At 38.7% G+C, this 15,523-nt stretch overlaps 1 protein-coding gene across 1 annotated transcript in view; it reads right to left on the bottom strand.

Moving 5' to 3' along the window:
• LOC135522973 (1-phosphatidylinositol 4,5-bisphosphate phosphodiesterase delta-1-like) overlaps positions 1 to 15,523 on the bottom strand; it is a 73,671-nt gene that overhangs the window by 24,807 nt on the left and 33,341 nt on the right. The window contains exons 3-6 of the mRNA XM_064949702.1: positions 11,847 to 12,075; positions 11,531 to 11,660; positions 10,854 to 11,082; positions 9,908 to 10,109 (exon numbers count right to left, since the gene is read on the bottom strand). Coding sequence (XP_064805774.1) covers positions 9,908 to 10,109; positions 10,854 to 11,082; positions 11,531 to 11,660; positions 11,847 to 12,075 — 790 coding nt within the window. The remainder of the gene's footprint in view (positions 1 to 9,907; positions 10,110 to 10,853; positions 11,083 to 11,530; positions 11,661 to 11,846; positions 12,076 to 15,523) is intronic.

Genomic DNA, 15,523 nt, shown 5'->3' with positions numbered 1-15,523 from the left:
TAGCGAGACTATATACATGGGTACCGGTACAGAGTCATTGTGTGGGGGCACCGGTTAGTCGAGGTAATTGAGGTAATATATACATGTGGGTAGAGTTATTAAAGTGAATTATCCATAGATAATAATAGAGATAGCAGCAGCGTAAAAGGGGGGGGGGTCAATACAAGTAGTCTGGGTAGCCATTTGATTAGATGTTCAGGAGTCTTATTGCTTGGGGGTAGAATCTGTTTAGAAGTCTCTTGGACCAAGACTTGGCGCTCCGGTACTGCTTGCCGTGCGGTAGCAGAGAGAACAGTCTATGACTAGGGTGGCTGGAGTCTTTGACAATTTTTAGGGCCTTCTTCTGACACCGCCTGGTTTTGAGGTCCTGGATGGCAGGCAGCTTGGCCCCAGTGATCTGTATGTAATATGTATGTAAAATGTTGTTATATGTATTTACTATTTTGTAATATTTTGTAATATAGTGTAATATGTGTGGACTATGTTTTAATATGTATCTAACATGTAATATGTATGTTACCCTCTGAACTCCCTTGCGGTCGGAGGCCGAGCAGTTGTCATATCAGGTAGTGATGCAACCAGTCAGGAGAATCTTGAAGGTGCAGTTGTAGAACCTTTTGTGGATCTGAGGATCCATGCGAAATCATTTTAGTCTCCTGAGAGGGAATAGGTTTTGTCGTGCCCTCTTCATGACTGTCTTTGTGTGCTTGGACCTTGTTAGTTTGTTGGTGATTTGGACACCAAGGAACTTGAAGCTCTCAACCTGCTCCACTACAACCCCGTCGATGATTACAGTATGTTGTAATTTGTTGTAATATGTTGCAATATTTATGTAATATGTTGTAATATGTATGTTACATGTATGTATTATGTGGTAATATGTACGTACTATTTTGTAATATGTATGTAATATGTATGTAATATGTTGTAATGTGTATGTAATATGTATGTAATGTGTTGTAATGTGTATGTAATATGTATGTAAAATGTTGTTATATGTATTTACTATTTTGTAATATTTTGTAATATTTTGTAATATAGTGTAATATGTGTGGACTATGTTTTAATATGTATCTAACATGTAATATGTATGTAATACGTTGTAAAATGTATCTACTATTTTGTAATATTTTGTAATATTGTGTAATATGTGTGGACTATGTTGTAATATGCTGTAATATGTAATAATATGCATGTAAAATGTTGTAATATGTATGTAATATTTTGTAATATTGTGTAATATGTGTGGACTATGTTGTAATATGCTGTAATATGTAATAATATGTATCTACTATTTTGTAATTTTCACTATATATTTTACCTCTTGGGGATGTTATTCGAAAACATAATGTTAACTTTCACTGCTATGCGGATGACACACAGCTGTACATTTCAATGAAACATGGTGAAGCCCCAAAATTGCCCTTGCTAGAAGCATGTGTTTCAGACATAAGGAAGTGGATGGCTGCAAACGTTCTACTTTTAAACTCAGACAAAACAGAGATGCTTGTTCTAGGTCCCAAGAAACAAAGAGATCTTCTGTTGAATCTGACAATTAATCTTAATGGTTGTACAGTCGTCTCAAATAAAACTGTGAAGGACCTCGGCGTTACTCTGGACCCTGATCTCTCTTTTGAAGAACATATCAAGACCATTTCAAGGACAGCTTTTTTCCATCTACGTAACATTGCAAAAATCAGAAACTTTCTGTCCAAAAATGATGCATAAAAATTAATCCATGCTTTTGTCACTTCTAGGTTAGACTACTGCAATGCTTTCTGGCTACCTGGATAAAGCACTAAATAAACTTCAGTTAGTGCTAAATACGGTTGGTAGAATCCTGACTAGAACCAAAATATTTGATCATATTACTCCAGTGCTAGCCTCCCTACACTGGCTTCCTGTCAAAGCAAGGGCTGATTTCAAGGTTTTACTGCTAACCTACAAAGCATTACATGGGCTTGCTCCTACCTATCTCTCTGATTTGGTCCTGCCATACATACCTACACGTACGCTACGGTCACAAGACGCAGGCCTCCTAATTGTCCCTAGAATTTCTAAGCAAACAGCTGGAGGCAGGGCTTTCTCCTATAGAGCTCCATTTTTATGGAACGGTCTGCCTACCCATGTCAGAGACGCAAACTCGGTCTCAACCTTTAAGTCTTTACTGAAGACTCATCTCTTCAGTGGGTCATATGATTGAGTGTAGTCTGGCCCAGGAGTGGGAAGGTGAACGGAAAGGCTCTGGAGCAACGAACCGCCCTTGCTGTCTCTGCCTGGCCGGTTCCCCTCTTTCCACTGGGATTCTCTGCCTCTAACTGAGTCACTGGCTTACTGGGGCTCTCTCATGCCGTCCCTGGAAGGGGTGCGTCATCTGAGTGGGTTGATTTACTGATGTGGTCATCCTGTCTGGGTTGGCGCCCCCCCTTGGGTTGTGCCATGGTGGAGATCTTTGTGGGCTATACTCAGCTTTGTCTCAGGATGGTAAGTTGGTGGTTGAAGATATCCCTCTAGTGGTGTGGGGGCTGTGCTTTGGCAAAGTTGGTGGGGTTATATCCTTCCTGTTTGGCCCTGTCTGGGGGTGTCCTCGGATGGGGCCACAGTGTCTCCTGACCCCTCCTGTCTCAGCCACCAGTATTTATGCTGCAGTAGTTTATGTGTCGGGGGCTGGGGTCAGTTTGTTATATCTGGAGTACTTCTCGTGTCCAATTCGGTGTCCTGTGTGAATCTAAGTGTGTGTTCTCTAATTCTCTCCTTCTCTCTCTCTTTCTCTCTCTCGGAGGACCTGAGCCCTAGGACCATGCCCCAGGACTACCTGACATGATGACTCCTTGCTGTCCCCAGTCCACCTGGCCGTGCTGCTGCTCCAGTTTCAACTGTTCTGCCTTATTATTATTCGACCATGCTGGTCATTTATGAACATTTGAACATCTTGGCCATGTTCTGTTATAATCTCCACCCGGCACAGCCGGAAGAGGACTGGCCACCCCACATATGCTCTCTCTAATTCTCTTTCTTTCTCTCTCTCGGAGGACCTGAGCCCTAGGACCATGCCCCAGGCCTACCTGACATGATGACTCCTTGCTGTCCCCAGTCCACCTGGCCATGCTGCTGCTCCAGTTTCAACTGTTCTGCCTTATTATTATTCGACCATGCTGGTCATTTATGAACATTTGAACATCTTGGCCATGTTCTGTTATAATCTCTACCCGGCACAGCCAGAAGAGGACTGGCCACCCCACATAGCCTGGTTCCTCTCTAGGTTTCTTCCTAGGTTTTGGCCTTTCTAGGGAGTTTTTCCTAACCACCGTGCTTCTACACCTGCATTGCTTGCTGTTTGGGGTTTTAGGCTGGGTTTCTGTACAGCACTTTGAGATATCAGCTGATGTACGAAGGGCTATATAAATAAATTTGATTTGATTCGATTTGATTTGTAATATATTGTAACATGAAAGTAATATGTATGTAATATGTAGTAATATGCATGTAATATATATACATATCTAACGTGTAATATGTTGTAATATGTTGTAAAATGTTGTAATATGTATGTAATATGTTGTAATATGTATGTAATATATATCTAATGTGTAATATGTATGTAATATGCTGTAAAATGTTGTACTATGCATGTAATATGTGGTAAAATGATGTAATATGTTGTAATATGCATGTAATATATATCTAACGTGTAATTTGTATTTGATATGTTGTAATATATGTGCTATGTTGTAATATGTTGTAATATGTGTGTAATATGTTGTAATATGTATGTAATATGTTGTAATATGTATGTAATATCTTGTAATATGTTGTAATATGTATGTAATATGTTGTAATGTATGTAATATGTAGTAATATGTATGTAAACTGTTGAGATATGTATAATATGTTAAAATATGTTGTAATATGTATGTAATATGTTGTAAAATGTTGTAATATATGTGGTCTATGTTGTAATATGTATGTGCTATGTTGTAATATGTTGTAATATGTATGTGCTATGTTGTAATATGTAGGTGCTATGTTGTAATATGTATGTGCTATGTTGCAATATGTATGTCATATGTTGTAATATGTATGTAATATGTTGTAACATGTTGTAATATATATGGTATATGTTGTAATATGTATGTAATATGTATGTGCTATGTTGTAAATGTATGTAATATGTATGTGCTATGTTGTAATATGTAGGTGCTATTTTGTAATATGTATGTGCTATGTTGTAATATGTATAATATGTATGTGCTATGTTGTAATATGTATGTGCTATGTTGTAAATGTATGTGCTATGTTGTAATATGTAGGTGCTATGTTGTAATATGTATGTGCTATGTTGTAATATGTTGTAATAGGTATGTGCTATGTTGTAATATGTATGTAATATGTTGTACTATGTATGTAATATGTTGTAATATGTATGTGCTATGTTGTAATATGCATGTAATATGTTGTAATATGTATGTGCTATGTTGTAATATGTATGTGCTATGTTGTAATATGTTGTAATATGTATGTGCTATGTTGTAATATGTATGTGCTATGCTGTAATATGTATGTGCTATGTTGTAATATGTTGTAATGTGTATGTGCAATGTTGTAATATTTATGTGATATGTATGTGCTATGTTGTAATATGTATGTGCTATTTTGCAATATGTATGTGCTATGTTGTAATATGTATGTGCTATTTTGCAATATGTAGGTGCTATGTTGTAATATGTATGTGCTATGTTGTAATATGTATGTAATATGTTGTAATATATATCTGCAATATGTTGTAATATGTATGTAATATGTATGTAACATCTTGTAATATATATGTCATATGTATGTAATATGTATGTAATATGTATGTAATATGTTGTAATATATATGTAATATATATGTAATATGTTGTAATATATATGTAATACGAATGTAATATGTTGTAATATGTATATGCTATGTTGTAATGTGCTGTAATATATATCTTTACTTGATATAGGTCTCAGTGCTGCAAGGTAATAGACTATAAGTAGAAAGGTATGGTTATCTTAAATTAGAGGTAGTTATGATTACTTGATGTTATTTTTTATTTCACTTTAATTTAACCTGGTAGGCCGGTTAAGAACATGTTCTCATTTACAAATGCGACCTGGTCAAGATAAAGCAAAGCAGTGCGACAAAAACAACAACAACACAGACTTACACATAAACAAACGTACAGTCAATAACACAAAATAAAATACAAATATTAAAATCTATGTACAGTGTGTGCAAATGTAGAAGAGTTGGGAGGTAGGCAATAAATAGGCCCCAGAGGTGAAAATAATTACAATTTAGCATTAATTCTGGAGTGTTTGATGTGCAGATGATGATGTGCAAGTAGAGATACTGGGGTGCAAAAGAGCAAGAGGGTAACTTGCTCTGAGTAGAGTGTCGGGGGCTGTTTGGAAATTACATCGCCGAAGTCAAGGATCGGTAGGATAGTCAGTTTTACGGGGGTATGTTGGGCAGCATGAGTGAAGTAGGCTTTGCTGCGAAATAGGAATCCAATTCTAGATTTGATTTTGGATTGGAGTTGCTTAATGTGAGTCTGGAAGGAGAGTTTACAGTCTAACCAGACACCTAGGTATTTGTAGTTGTCCACATAATCTATGTCAGAACCGTTCAGAGTAGTGATGCTAGTCGGGCTGGAGGGTGCGGTCAGCAAATGGTTGAAGAGCATGCACTTAGTTTTACTAGCATTTCTAAGCACTTGGAGGCCACGGAAGGAGTGTCGTGGCATTGAAGATTGTTTGGAGGTTTGTTAGCACAGTGTCCAAAAAGGGCAAGATGTATACAGAATGGTGTCGTCTGCGTAGAGGTGGATCAGAGAATTACCAGCAGCAAGAGCAACATCATTGATACATACAGAGAAAAGAGTCGGCCCAAGAATTGAACCCTGTGGCACCCCCGTAGAGACTGCCAGAGGTCCGGACAACAGGCCCTCCGATTTGACACACTGAACTCTATCTGAGAAATAGTTGGTGAACCAGACGAGGCAGTTATTTGAGAAACCAAGGCTGTTTAGTCTGCCGATAAGAATGTGGTGATTGACAGAGTCGAAAGCCTTGGCCAGGTTGATGAAGATGGCTGCACAGTATTATCTCTTATCGATGGCGGTTATGTAATCGTTGAGGACCTTGAGCATCGATGAGGTGCACCCATGACCAGCTCGGAAACCAGACTGCATAATGGAGAAGGTACGGTGGGATTCGAAATGGTCGGTGATCTGTTTGTTAACTTGGCTTTCGAAGACTTTAGAAAGGCAGGGTAGGATAGATATAGATCTGTAGCAGTTTGGGTCTAGAGTGTCTCCCCCTTTGAAGAGGGGGACGACCGCGGCAGATTTCCAATGTTTGGGGATCTCAGACGATTTGAAAGAGAGTTTGAACAGGCTTGTAATAGGGGTTGCAACAATTTCAACAGATCATTTTAGAAAGAGTGAGTCCAGGTTGTCTAGCCCAGCTGATTTGTAAGGATCCAGATTTTGCAGTTCTTTCAGAACATCAGCTGTCTGGATTTGGGTGAAAGAGAAGCGGGGAGAGGGGGGGTTGTGCAAGTTGCCGCAGGGGGTGCTGAGATGTTGGCCAGGGTAGGGGTAGCCAGGTGGAAAGCATGGCCAGCCGTGGACAAATGCTTATTGAAATGATCAATTATCGTTGATTCATCAGTGGTAACAGTGTTTCCTATCCTCAGTGCAGTGGGCAGCTGGGAGGAGGTGCTCTTATTCTCCATGGACTTCAAAGTGCCCCAAAACCTTCTGGAATTAGTGCTACAGGATGCAAATTTATGTTTGATAAAGCAAGCCTTAGCTTTCCTAACTGACTGAGTATATTGGTTCCTAACTTCCCTGAAAAGTTGCACGGTGGCTATTCGATGCTAATGCAGAACGCCACAGGATGTTTTGTGCTGGTCAAGGGCAGTCAAGTCTGGGGTGAACCAAGGGCTATATCTGCTCTTAGTTATACATTTTTTGAATGGGGCATGCTTATTTAAGATGGAGAGGAAAGCACTTTTGAAGAGCAACCAGGCATTCCAGGATACCCGGGCCAGGTCGATTAGAAAGGCCTGCTCGGTGAAGTGTTTAGGGAGCGTTTTGACAGTGATGAGGGGTGGTAGTTTGACCGTGTACCCATTACGCACGCAGGCAATGAAGCAGTGATCGCTGACATCCTGGTTGAAGACAGCAGAGGTGTATTTAGAGGGCAGATTGGTCAGGAATATCTATGAGGGTGCCCATGGTTACGGATTTAGGGTTGTACCTGGTAGGTTCCTTGATGATTTGTTGAGATTGAGGGCATCTAGCTTAGATTGTAGGATGACCGGGGTGTTAAGCATGTCCCAGTTTAGGTCACCTAACAGTACAGTAACAGTACAAACTCTGAAGATAGATGGGGTGCGATCAATTCACATATGGTGTCCAGGGCATAACTGGGGGCCGAGGGGGTCTATAACAAGCGGCAACGGTGAAAGACTTGTTTCTGGAAAGGTGGATTTTAAAAGTAGAAGCTCAAACTGTTTGGGCACAGAACTGGATTGTATGACAGAACTGCATGTTATCTTTGCAGTAGATTGCAACTCCGCTCCCTTTGGCAGTTCTATCTGGCAAGCCTTAGTGCTGCTGGATAGTAAGGTATGGTTAGTTTACATTAGTGGTTGTAATGTATGGTTAGTTTAGATTAGAGGTTATAATGTATGGTTAGATTAGAGGTTGTAAAATATGGTTAGATTAGAGTTGGTAATGTATGCTTAGTTTATATAAGAGGTTATAATGTATGGTTAGATTAGAGGTTGTAAAATATGGTTAGTTTAGATTAGAGGTTGTAATTTATGATTAGTTTAGATTAGAGGTTGTAAATTATTGTTAGTTTAAATTAGAGTTTGTAATGCATGGTTAAATTAGATGTTGTAATGTATGGTTAGATTAGATGTTTTAATGTATGGTTAGATTATAGGTTATAATGTATGATTAGATTAGATTAGAGGTTGTAATGTATGGTTAGTTTAGATTAGAAGTTTTAATGTATGGTTAGATTAGAGGTTGTAATGTATGGTTAGTTTAGATTAGAGGTTGTAATGTATGGTTAGTTTAGATTAGAGGTTATAATGTATGGTTAGATTAGATGTTGTAATGTATGGTTAGTTTAGATTAGAGGTTGCAATGTATGGTTAGATTATATGTTGTAATGTATGGTTAGTTTAGATTAGAGGTTGTAAATTATGGTAGATTTGAGATTGTAATTTATGGTTAGTTTAGATTAGAGTTTATAATGTATGGTTAGATTAGAGGTTGTAATGTATGATTCGATTAGATGTTGTAATTTATGGTTAGTTTAGATTAGAGGTTGTAAAATATGGTTAGTTTATATAAGAGCTATAATGTATGGCTAGATTAGAGGTTGAAATGTATGATTAGTTTAGATTAGAAATGGTAAATTATTGATAGTTTAAATTAGAGTTTGTAATGCATGGTTAAATTAGATGTTGTAATGTATGGTTAGATTAGAGTTTATAATGTATGGTTAGATTAGAGGTTGTAATGTATGGTTAGATTAGATGATGTAATGTATGGTTAGTTTAGATTAGAAGTTGTAAAATATGGTTAGTTTATATAAGAGCTACAATGTATGGCTAGATTAGAGGTTGAAATGTATGATTAGTTTAGATTAGAAATGGTAAATTATTGTTAGTTTAAATTAGAGTTTGTAATGCATGGTTAAATTAGATGTTGTAATGTATGGTTAGATTAGAGTTTATAATGTATGGTTAGATTAGAGGTTGTAATGTATGGTTAGATTAGATGATGTAATGTATGGTTAGTTTAGATTAGAGGTTGTAATGTATGGTTAGATTAGAGGTTGTAATTTAAATTAAATTAGAGGTTGTAATTTATGGTTAGTTTAGATTAGAGTTGATAATGTATGGTTAGTTTAGATTAGAGGTCATAAAATATGGTTAGTTAAGATTAGAGGTTATAATGTATGGTTAGATTAGATGTTGTAATGTATGGTTAGATTAGAGTTGATAATGTATGGTTAGATTAGAGGTTGTAATGTATGGTTAGATTAGAGGTTGTAATGTATGGTTAGTTTAGATTAGAGGTCATAAAATATGGTTAGTTAAGATTAGAGGTTATAATGTATGGTTAGATTAGATGTTGTAATGTATGGTTAGATTAGAGGTTATAATGTATGGTTAGATTAGATGTTGTAATGTATGGTTAAATTAGAGGTTGTAATGTATGGTTAGATTAGAGTTTATAATGTATGGTTAGATTAGTGGTTGTAATTGATGGTTAGTTTAGATTAGAGTTTATTGTGTATGGTTAGATTAGAGGTTGTAATGTATGGTTAGATTAGATGTTGTAATTGATGGTTTGTTTAGATTAGAGTTTATAGTGTATGGTTAGATTAGAGATTATAATGTATGGTTAGATTAGAGATTGTAATTTAAATTAAATTAGAGGTTGCAATTTATGGTTAGTTTAGATTAGAGGTTGTAATGTATGGTTAGATTAGAGGTTGTAAATTGTGGTCGATTTGATATTGTAATTTATGATTAGTTTAGATTAGAGGTTGTAATTTATGGTTAGATTAGATTAGAGGTTGTAATGTATGGTTAGATTAGAGGTTGTAAATTATGGTAGATTTGATATTGTAATTTATGGTTATTTTAGATTAGAGGTTGCAATTTATGGGTAGTTTAGATTAGAAATTGTAATGTATGGTTAGTTTATATTACAATTTGTAATATATGGTTAGTTTAGATTAGATCCTGTAATTTATGGTTAGTTTACATTGGAGGTTGTAATGTATGGTTAGTTTAGATTAGAGGTTGTAATGTATGGTTAGTTTAGATTAGAGGTTGTCATGGTTACTTGATGTAGGCCTCTGTGCTGCTGGGGCCTTTGAGCTGGTCTTCCATCAGGTAGGTGTTGTGGGAAGAGCTGATAAAGTAGTGGTTGATTGGCTGGCTCATATCCTGGAACACCTTCTTGTGGGCGGGGTTGAAGATCGACCCCTCCTCCTGTTGCAGGTACATCAGGAAGCCATCTTTGGTCATGTGATTCATATGCTTTGCTGGTGGAGGGAATGTGGGGGGGCAGAATGAATTAGGGGATTGGGGATAGAGTGGCCGTGTGGAGTAGGCCTACCAGATATATATAATTTAGTTTATAAAGGAAAAGTGCTACAGAAATATTAAAGGTTGGACTATTTTAGCACATTCCTAGAACACCATAAAATGGTATTTTGTCATCCCATACTGCATCCATCATCCAGCTCATATTGAGTCAGTGTCAGAGCAGCTCTCACCCGTGTCATCCAGCTCATATTGAGTCAGTGTCAGAGCAGCTCCCACCTGAGTCATCCAGCTCATATTGAGTGAGTGTCAGAGCAGCTCCCACCTGAGTCATCCAGCTCATATTGAGTGAGTGTCAGAGCAGCTCTCACCTGAGTAATCCAGCTCATATTGAGTCAGTGTCAGAACAGCTCTCACCTGAGTCATCCAGCTCATATTGAGTCAGTGTCAGAACAGCTCTCACCTGAGTCATCCAGCTCATATTGAGTCAGTGTCAGAACAGCTCTCACCTGAGTCATCCAGCTCATATTGAGTCAGTGTCAGAGCAGCTCTCACCCGAGTCATCCACCTCATATTGAGTCAGTGCCAGAGTATTTAATCATTCCCAACTTCCAATTGGCTCATTCATCCCTCTCCTCTCCCATGTAACTATTCCTCAGGTTGTTTCTGTAAATTAGAACGTGTTCTCAGTCAACTTACCTGGTAAAATAATGGTAAAATAAAAAAAACAGAGCATCTCTCACCTGAGTCATCCAGCTCGTATTTCTCTATGAGTCTTAAGGCGTCCTCCAAGGTGGCCACCTCACGCTGCTCATTCAGCAGGAAGTTGAGCAGGTCCTGGGCACTCATCTGCCCCCCCGTGGCGGCGTGCTTCTCGTAGATCACATCGATCTCCTCCCGGTGAGTCAACAGGTCATAGAAGTGTTTGATTTCAGAACCCTCCAGGGTGCCAGAGTTTGACGTGTCACATTTCTACAGGACAAGATCATTTACTTTACTACATTGACTTCCTCCTCAGATGACATGAAATGCTTTGAGACCTGGCAGAACCTTAAATGAAACTGATATGCATACAGGAACATGAAATAACTGCATTAAGAGCTATCATGCCTCTACAGTTGTAATCTTCTATAACAACCTCATTGCTAGTCATTAACAACCTCATTGTAAGCTTCTATAACAACCTCATTGTAAGTCATTAACAACCTCATTGTAAGCTTCTATAGCAACCTCATTGTAAGTCATTAACAACCTAATGTTTAGTCATTAACAACCTCATTTTTAGTCATTAACAACCTCATTGTAAGCTTCTATATCAAACTCATTGTAAGTCATTCACAACCTCATTGTAAGTCCATCACAACCTCATTGTAATTCATTAACAACCTCATTGTAAATCCATCAACAGATATCCACTCACTGTAAACAGCACTTTAGCGTAGGTCTCGTCCACCTCGATGTTGATCTGGCGGAGGAAGTGTTTCAGCTCCTTCAGAGTCATCATGTTGTCCTTGTTCTTGTCTGCTTTCCTCATACAGTTGAAGATCCAGCTTTAATACCTCCAGATGGAAGGATCAAACACTGAACAGAGATTAACCTTTGACCTAAGCATATTATAGATGGGAATACACTTTACTGCATAGGCTGAACAAATAGTTTCAGATCTGTTACTCTAAGTATCTAAACAACGTATTAGTTGTGATTTTCAAAGCAAGCAGCTTAACGAAAGAGGATACTGCTCGCTCGTCTGCTGGCGGTTGAGTTTCTTCATGTTAGAGATGATCTTCTCCAGACCATTGACCCACTGCCGAGCCTCCTCCACCGAGGTCGCCACCAGGTCCAGGTTCCTCCTGCGGCCCTTAAAGAAGATGGAGAAACAGCGGTCCTCAACGTCGGCCCCTGTGTGCTTCTGAAGACCCTCCGACTGACGGCCCTTACGCACAGAATCTACGTCATCAATGGAAACTGAAAGAGGAGACAAGAGGGGGAGTGCATGTTATTTTTTACTTAGCAGACAATCTTATCCAGTACCACTCACAGGAGCAATTATGGTTAAGTACCTTGACGGCTCGGAGATTCAAACCTTTTGGACCAATGCTCTACCTGAGCATTTGATAGTTCCTTGGTTAAAACCAAAGAGCCTCAAGATCCAGGCGAGAGAAAACCATGTGATGACATGGCAGTCACCAGAGCCTGTCCCAATCATGGCTTTATCGCATCTACCCCAGACAGAAACATATAGGAGAGGGTGGGTTTGATAGGACAGGGTGACAGAGGAGGGTAGGCAGGGTGTGCCAGGCCCTCTTCCACCCATCTATCTACAGGAAAACACTGTGTTTCAATGTGATGGTGGACATCTAAGGCTTTCTGCCACTCACAGCACCCAACAGTGCAAAACATAAAAACTCACACAAACCTACAGCAGATAAAAACATGTCTGTCTATCTATTGCGTCCCTGCCCCCTATCTAACTACACACTTCCTTCCTTAACGGTCTCTAGTTTATGTGAGAAGCAGCTCCTTCCTACACACCCTGACAGACCTAGTCCCTGGTGTCTACTGTACTCTACACTGTACTCTACACTCTATATCCGACTGTTGTTTACTAAATACTTGATTTGGCCAACCAGACACATTCCATGGATTTTTGGTTTGGGTAATACTGTGGTAAACAGATCACTTCCAAGCCAACGTGAACTCACTTAACTGCCTTGCTGCACAGTTGAACTCTCTGAGGTTGCTCTGAAATGTGAATAGGGCCTGCACAGTGTGACTTAATGTGCATTTACATGGTGTTTTTCACTCTGTCACAACATAACATAGTAAGGGGACCAGCCCCAGTATGTAGTGTAGTTACCATGGTGTTTTTCACTCTGTCACAACATAACATAGTAAGGGGACCAGCTATGCAGCAGTAGTAGTAGTAGTAGTTGTAGCAGTAGCAGTAATATTAGTAGTAGTAACAGTAGCAATAGCAGTAGCTGTAGTAGCAGAAGTAATAGTAGTAACAGTATTAGTAGTAGCAACAGTAGTAACAGTAGAAGTAGTAGTAGTAGTAGTCGCTGTAGTGTCAGCAGCAACAGGTGTAGTAGTAGTAGCCGTAGTAATAGTCACAGTAGTTGTTGCAGTAGTTGTAGCAGTAGTAGCAGTAGAATCTGTAGTAGTAGTTGTTGTAGCATTAGCAGTACTGGTAGCAGTAGCAGTAGTAGTAGCAGCAGTAGCAGCAGTAGTAGTAGTAGTAGTAGCAGTAGCAGTAGAATCTGTAGTAGTAGTTGTTGTAGCATTAGCAGTACTGGTAGCAGTAGTAGTAGTAGTAGCAATAGCAGTAGAATCAGTAGTAATGGTTGTTGTAGCAGTACTGGAAGCAGTAGCAGTAGTAGTAGCAGCAGTAGTAGTAGCAAGATTAGTAGTAGTAGCTGTAGTAGTTGTAGTATCAGTAGCAGTAGCAGAAGTAGTAGTAGCGGTGATAGCAATAGTAGTAGTAGCAGTAGTAGTTGTAGCAGGAGTAGTAGTGGTAGGAGTAGTAGTAGCAGTAGAGTAGCAGTATTAGCAGAAGTAGTATTAGTATTAGCAGTAGTACAGCAGAAGTAGCAGTAGTTGTAGTAGTAGCAGCAGTAGTAGCAGTAGTAGTGGTAGCGGAAGTAGTTGTTGCAGTATTAGCAGTAAGAGTAGCAGTAGTAGTAGCAGCAGCAGTAGTAGCAGTAATAGTAGTAGTAGTAGTAGCAGTAGTGTCAGTAGTAGTAGTTGTAGTAGTAGTAGTAGCAGTAGTAGTAGTAGTAGTAGTAGTAGTGGAAGTAGTGTCAGCAACAGCAGTAGTAGTAGTAGTTGTAGCAGTAGTAGTAGTAGAAGCAGTAGTAGTAGTAGTAGTAGCAGCAGTAGTAGCAGTAGTAGTGGTAGTAGTAGCAGTAGTTGTAGCAGTAGCACCAGTAGTATTGGAAATAGTAGTAGTACTAGTAGTAGTAGTTGAAGTATTAGTAGTAGCAGTAGTAGAAGTGGTAGTAGTAGTAGCATAAGTAGTAGTAGCAGCAGCAGTAGTAGTAGCAGTAGTAGTAGTAGTATCAGTAGTATTAGCAGTAGTAGTATTATTAGTAGAAGTAGTACAGCAGTAGTAGCAGTAGTAGTATTAGTAGCAGAAGAAGACGTAGTAGTAGAAGTAGTAATAGCAGTAGTAGTAGTAGCAGTAGTAGCAGTAGCAAGATTAGTAGTAGTAGCTGTAGTAGTTGTAGTATCAGTAGCAGTAGCAGAAGCAGTAGTAGCAGTGATAGCAAAAGTAGTAGTAGCAGGAGTAGTAGTGGTAGGAGTAGTAGTAGTAGTAGTAGAGTAGCAGTATTAGCAGTAGTAGTAATAGTAGTAGTACAGCAGAAGTAGCAGTAGTTGTAGTAGTAGCAGCAGTAGTAGCAGTAGTAGTGGTAGCAGAAGTAGTTGTTGCAGTATTAGCAGTAAGAGTAGCAGTAGTAGTAGCAGCAGCAGCAGTAGTAGCAGTAATAGTAGTACTAGTAGTAGCAGTAGTGTCAGTAGTAGTAGTAGTAGTTGTAGTAGTAGTAGTAGTAGTAGCAGTAGTAGTAGCAGCAGCAGTAGTAGCAGTAATAGTAGTACTAGTAGTAGCAGTAGTGTCAGTAGTAGTAGTAGTAGTTGTAGTAGTAGTAGTAGCACCAGTATTAGTAGTATTAATAGCAGTAGTATTAGTAGTAGCAGTAGTTGAAGTAGTAGTAGTAGTGGTATTAGTAGTTGTTGTAGTAGCAGTATTTGCAGTAACAGTAGTGTCAATAGCAGTAGTGTCAGCAGCAGTATCAAAAAAAACAACTGTTTTTGCTTTGTCATTATGGGGTGTTGTGTGTAGATTGATGAGGGAAAAAAACAATTGAATCCATTTTAGAATAAGGCTGTAACATCAAAATGTGTGAAAAGTAAATGAGTGTGAATACTTTCCAAATGCACTGTCGCCTAAATCATTCATTTTCAGTCCTTCTTCGGCTCCAGCCTGGCTGCTGACCTGTTTAGAGTGTTTATAGGCTATTTAGCCTGTTTGAAATGTCATCTTTATTCAAATACTTTTCATTCAAATCTATATGGTTTTGTTTCAAATCTTCAAAAACTATTGGTAGGTCCAGGAAGTCACAGATTATAGATGGGTGTTGGTTAAATTGTGCATTTTCTAAATGGAGCGAATTTGGAGCTGCAGTTGTTTTACCTGTGAGTGTGGAGAGGTTTTTAGGAAAGCACCACTCCCTGAGCCGTGACCGGATATCCAACAGCTCAACTCCACTCACATGCTCTGGTGCTACACCAGTGTTTAGAACTATTTGTTAAGTATAACTCTAAGAAATCTAAGATGTGTCAAATAAATGATATTCAGCTCTTGTCCCCAACTATGCATTTGGCTTGGCAACTTGCTAGCTAAGTGGCTAGATGT

This window comes from Oncorhynchus masou, chromosome 30 (genome assembly GCF_036934945.1).
Source record: "Oncorhynchus masou masou isolate Uvic2021 chromosome 30, UVic_Omas_1.1, whole genome shotgun sequence".
NCBI classification, from domain to species: Eukaryota; Metazoa; Chordata; class Actinopteri; order Salmoniformes; family Salmonidae; genus Oncorhynchus; species Oncorhynchus masou.
Note: the sequence above shows the minus strand (reverse complement) of the source record. Positions and strands in the feature narration are given on the sequence as shown.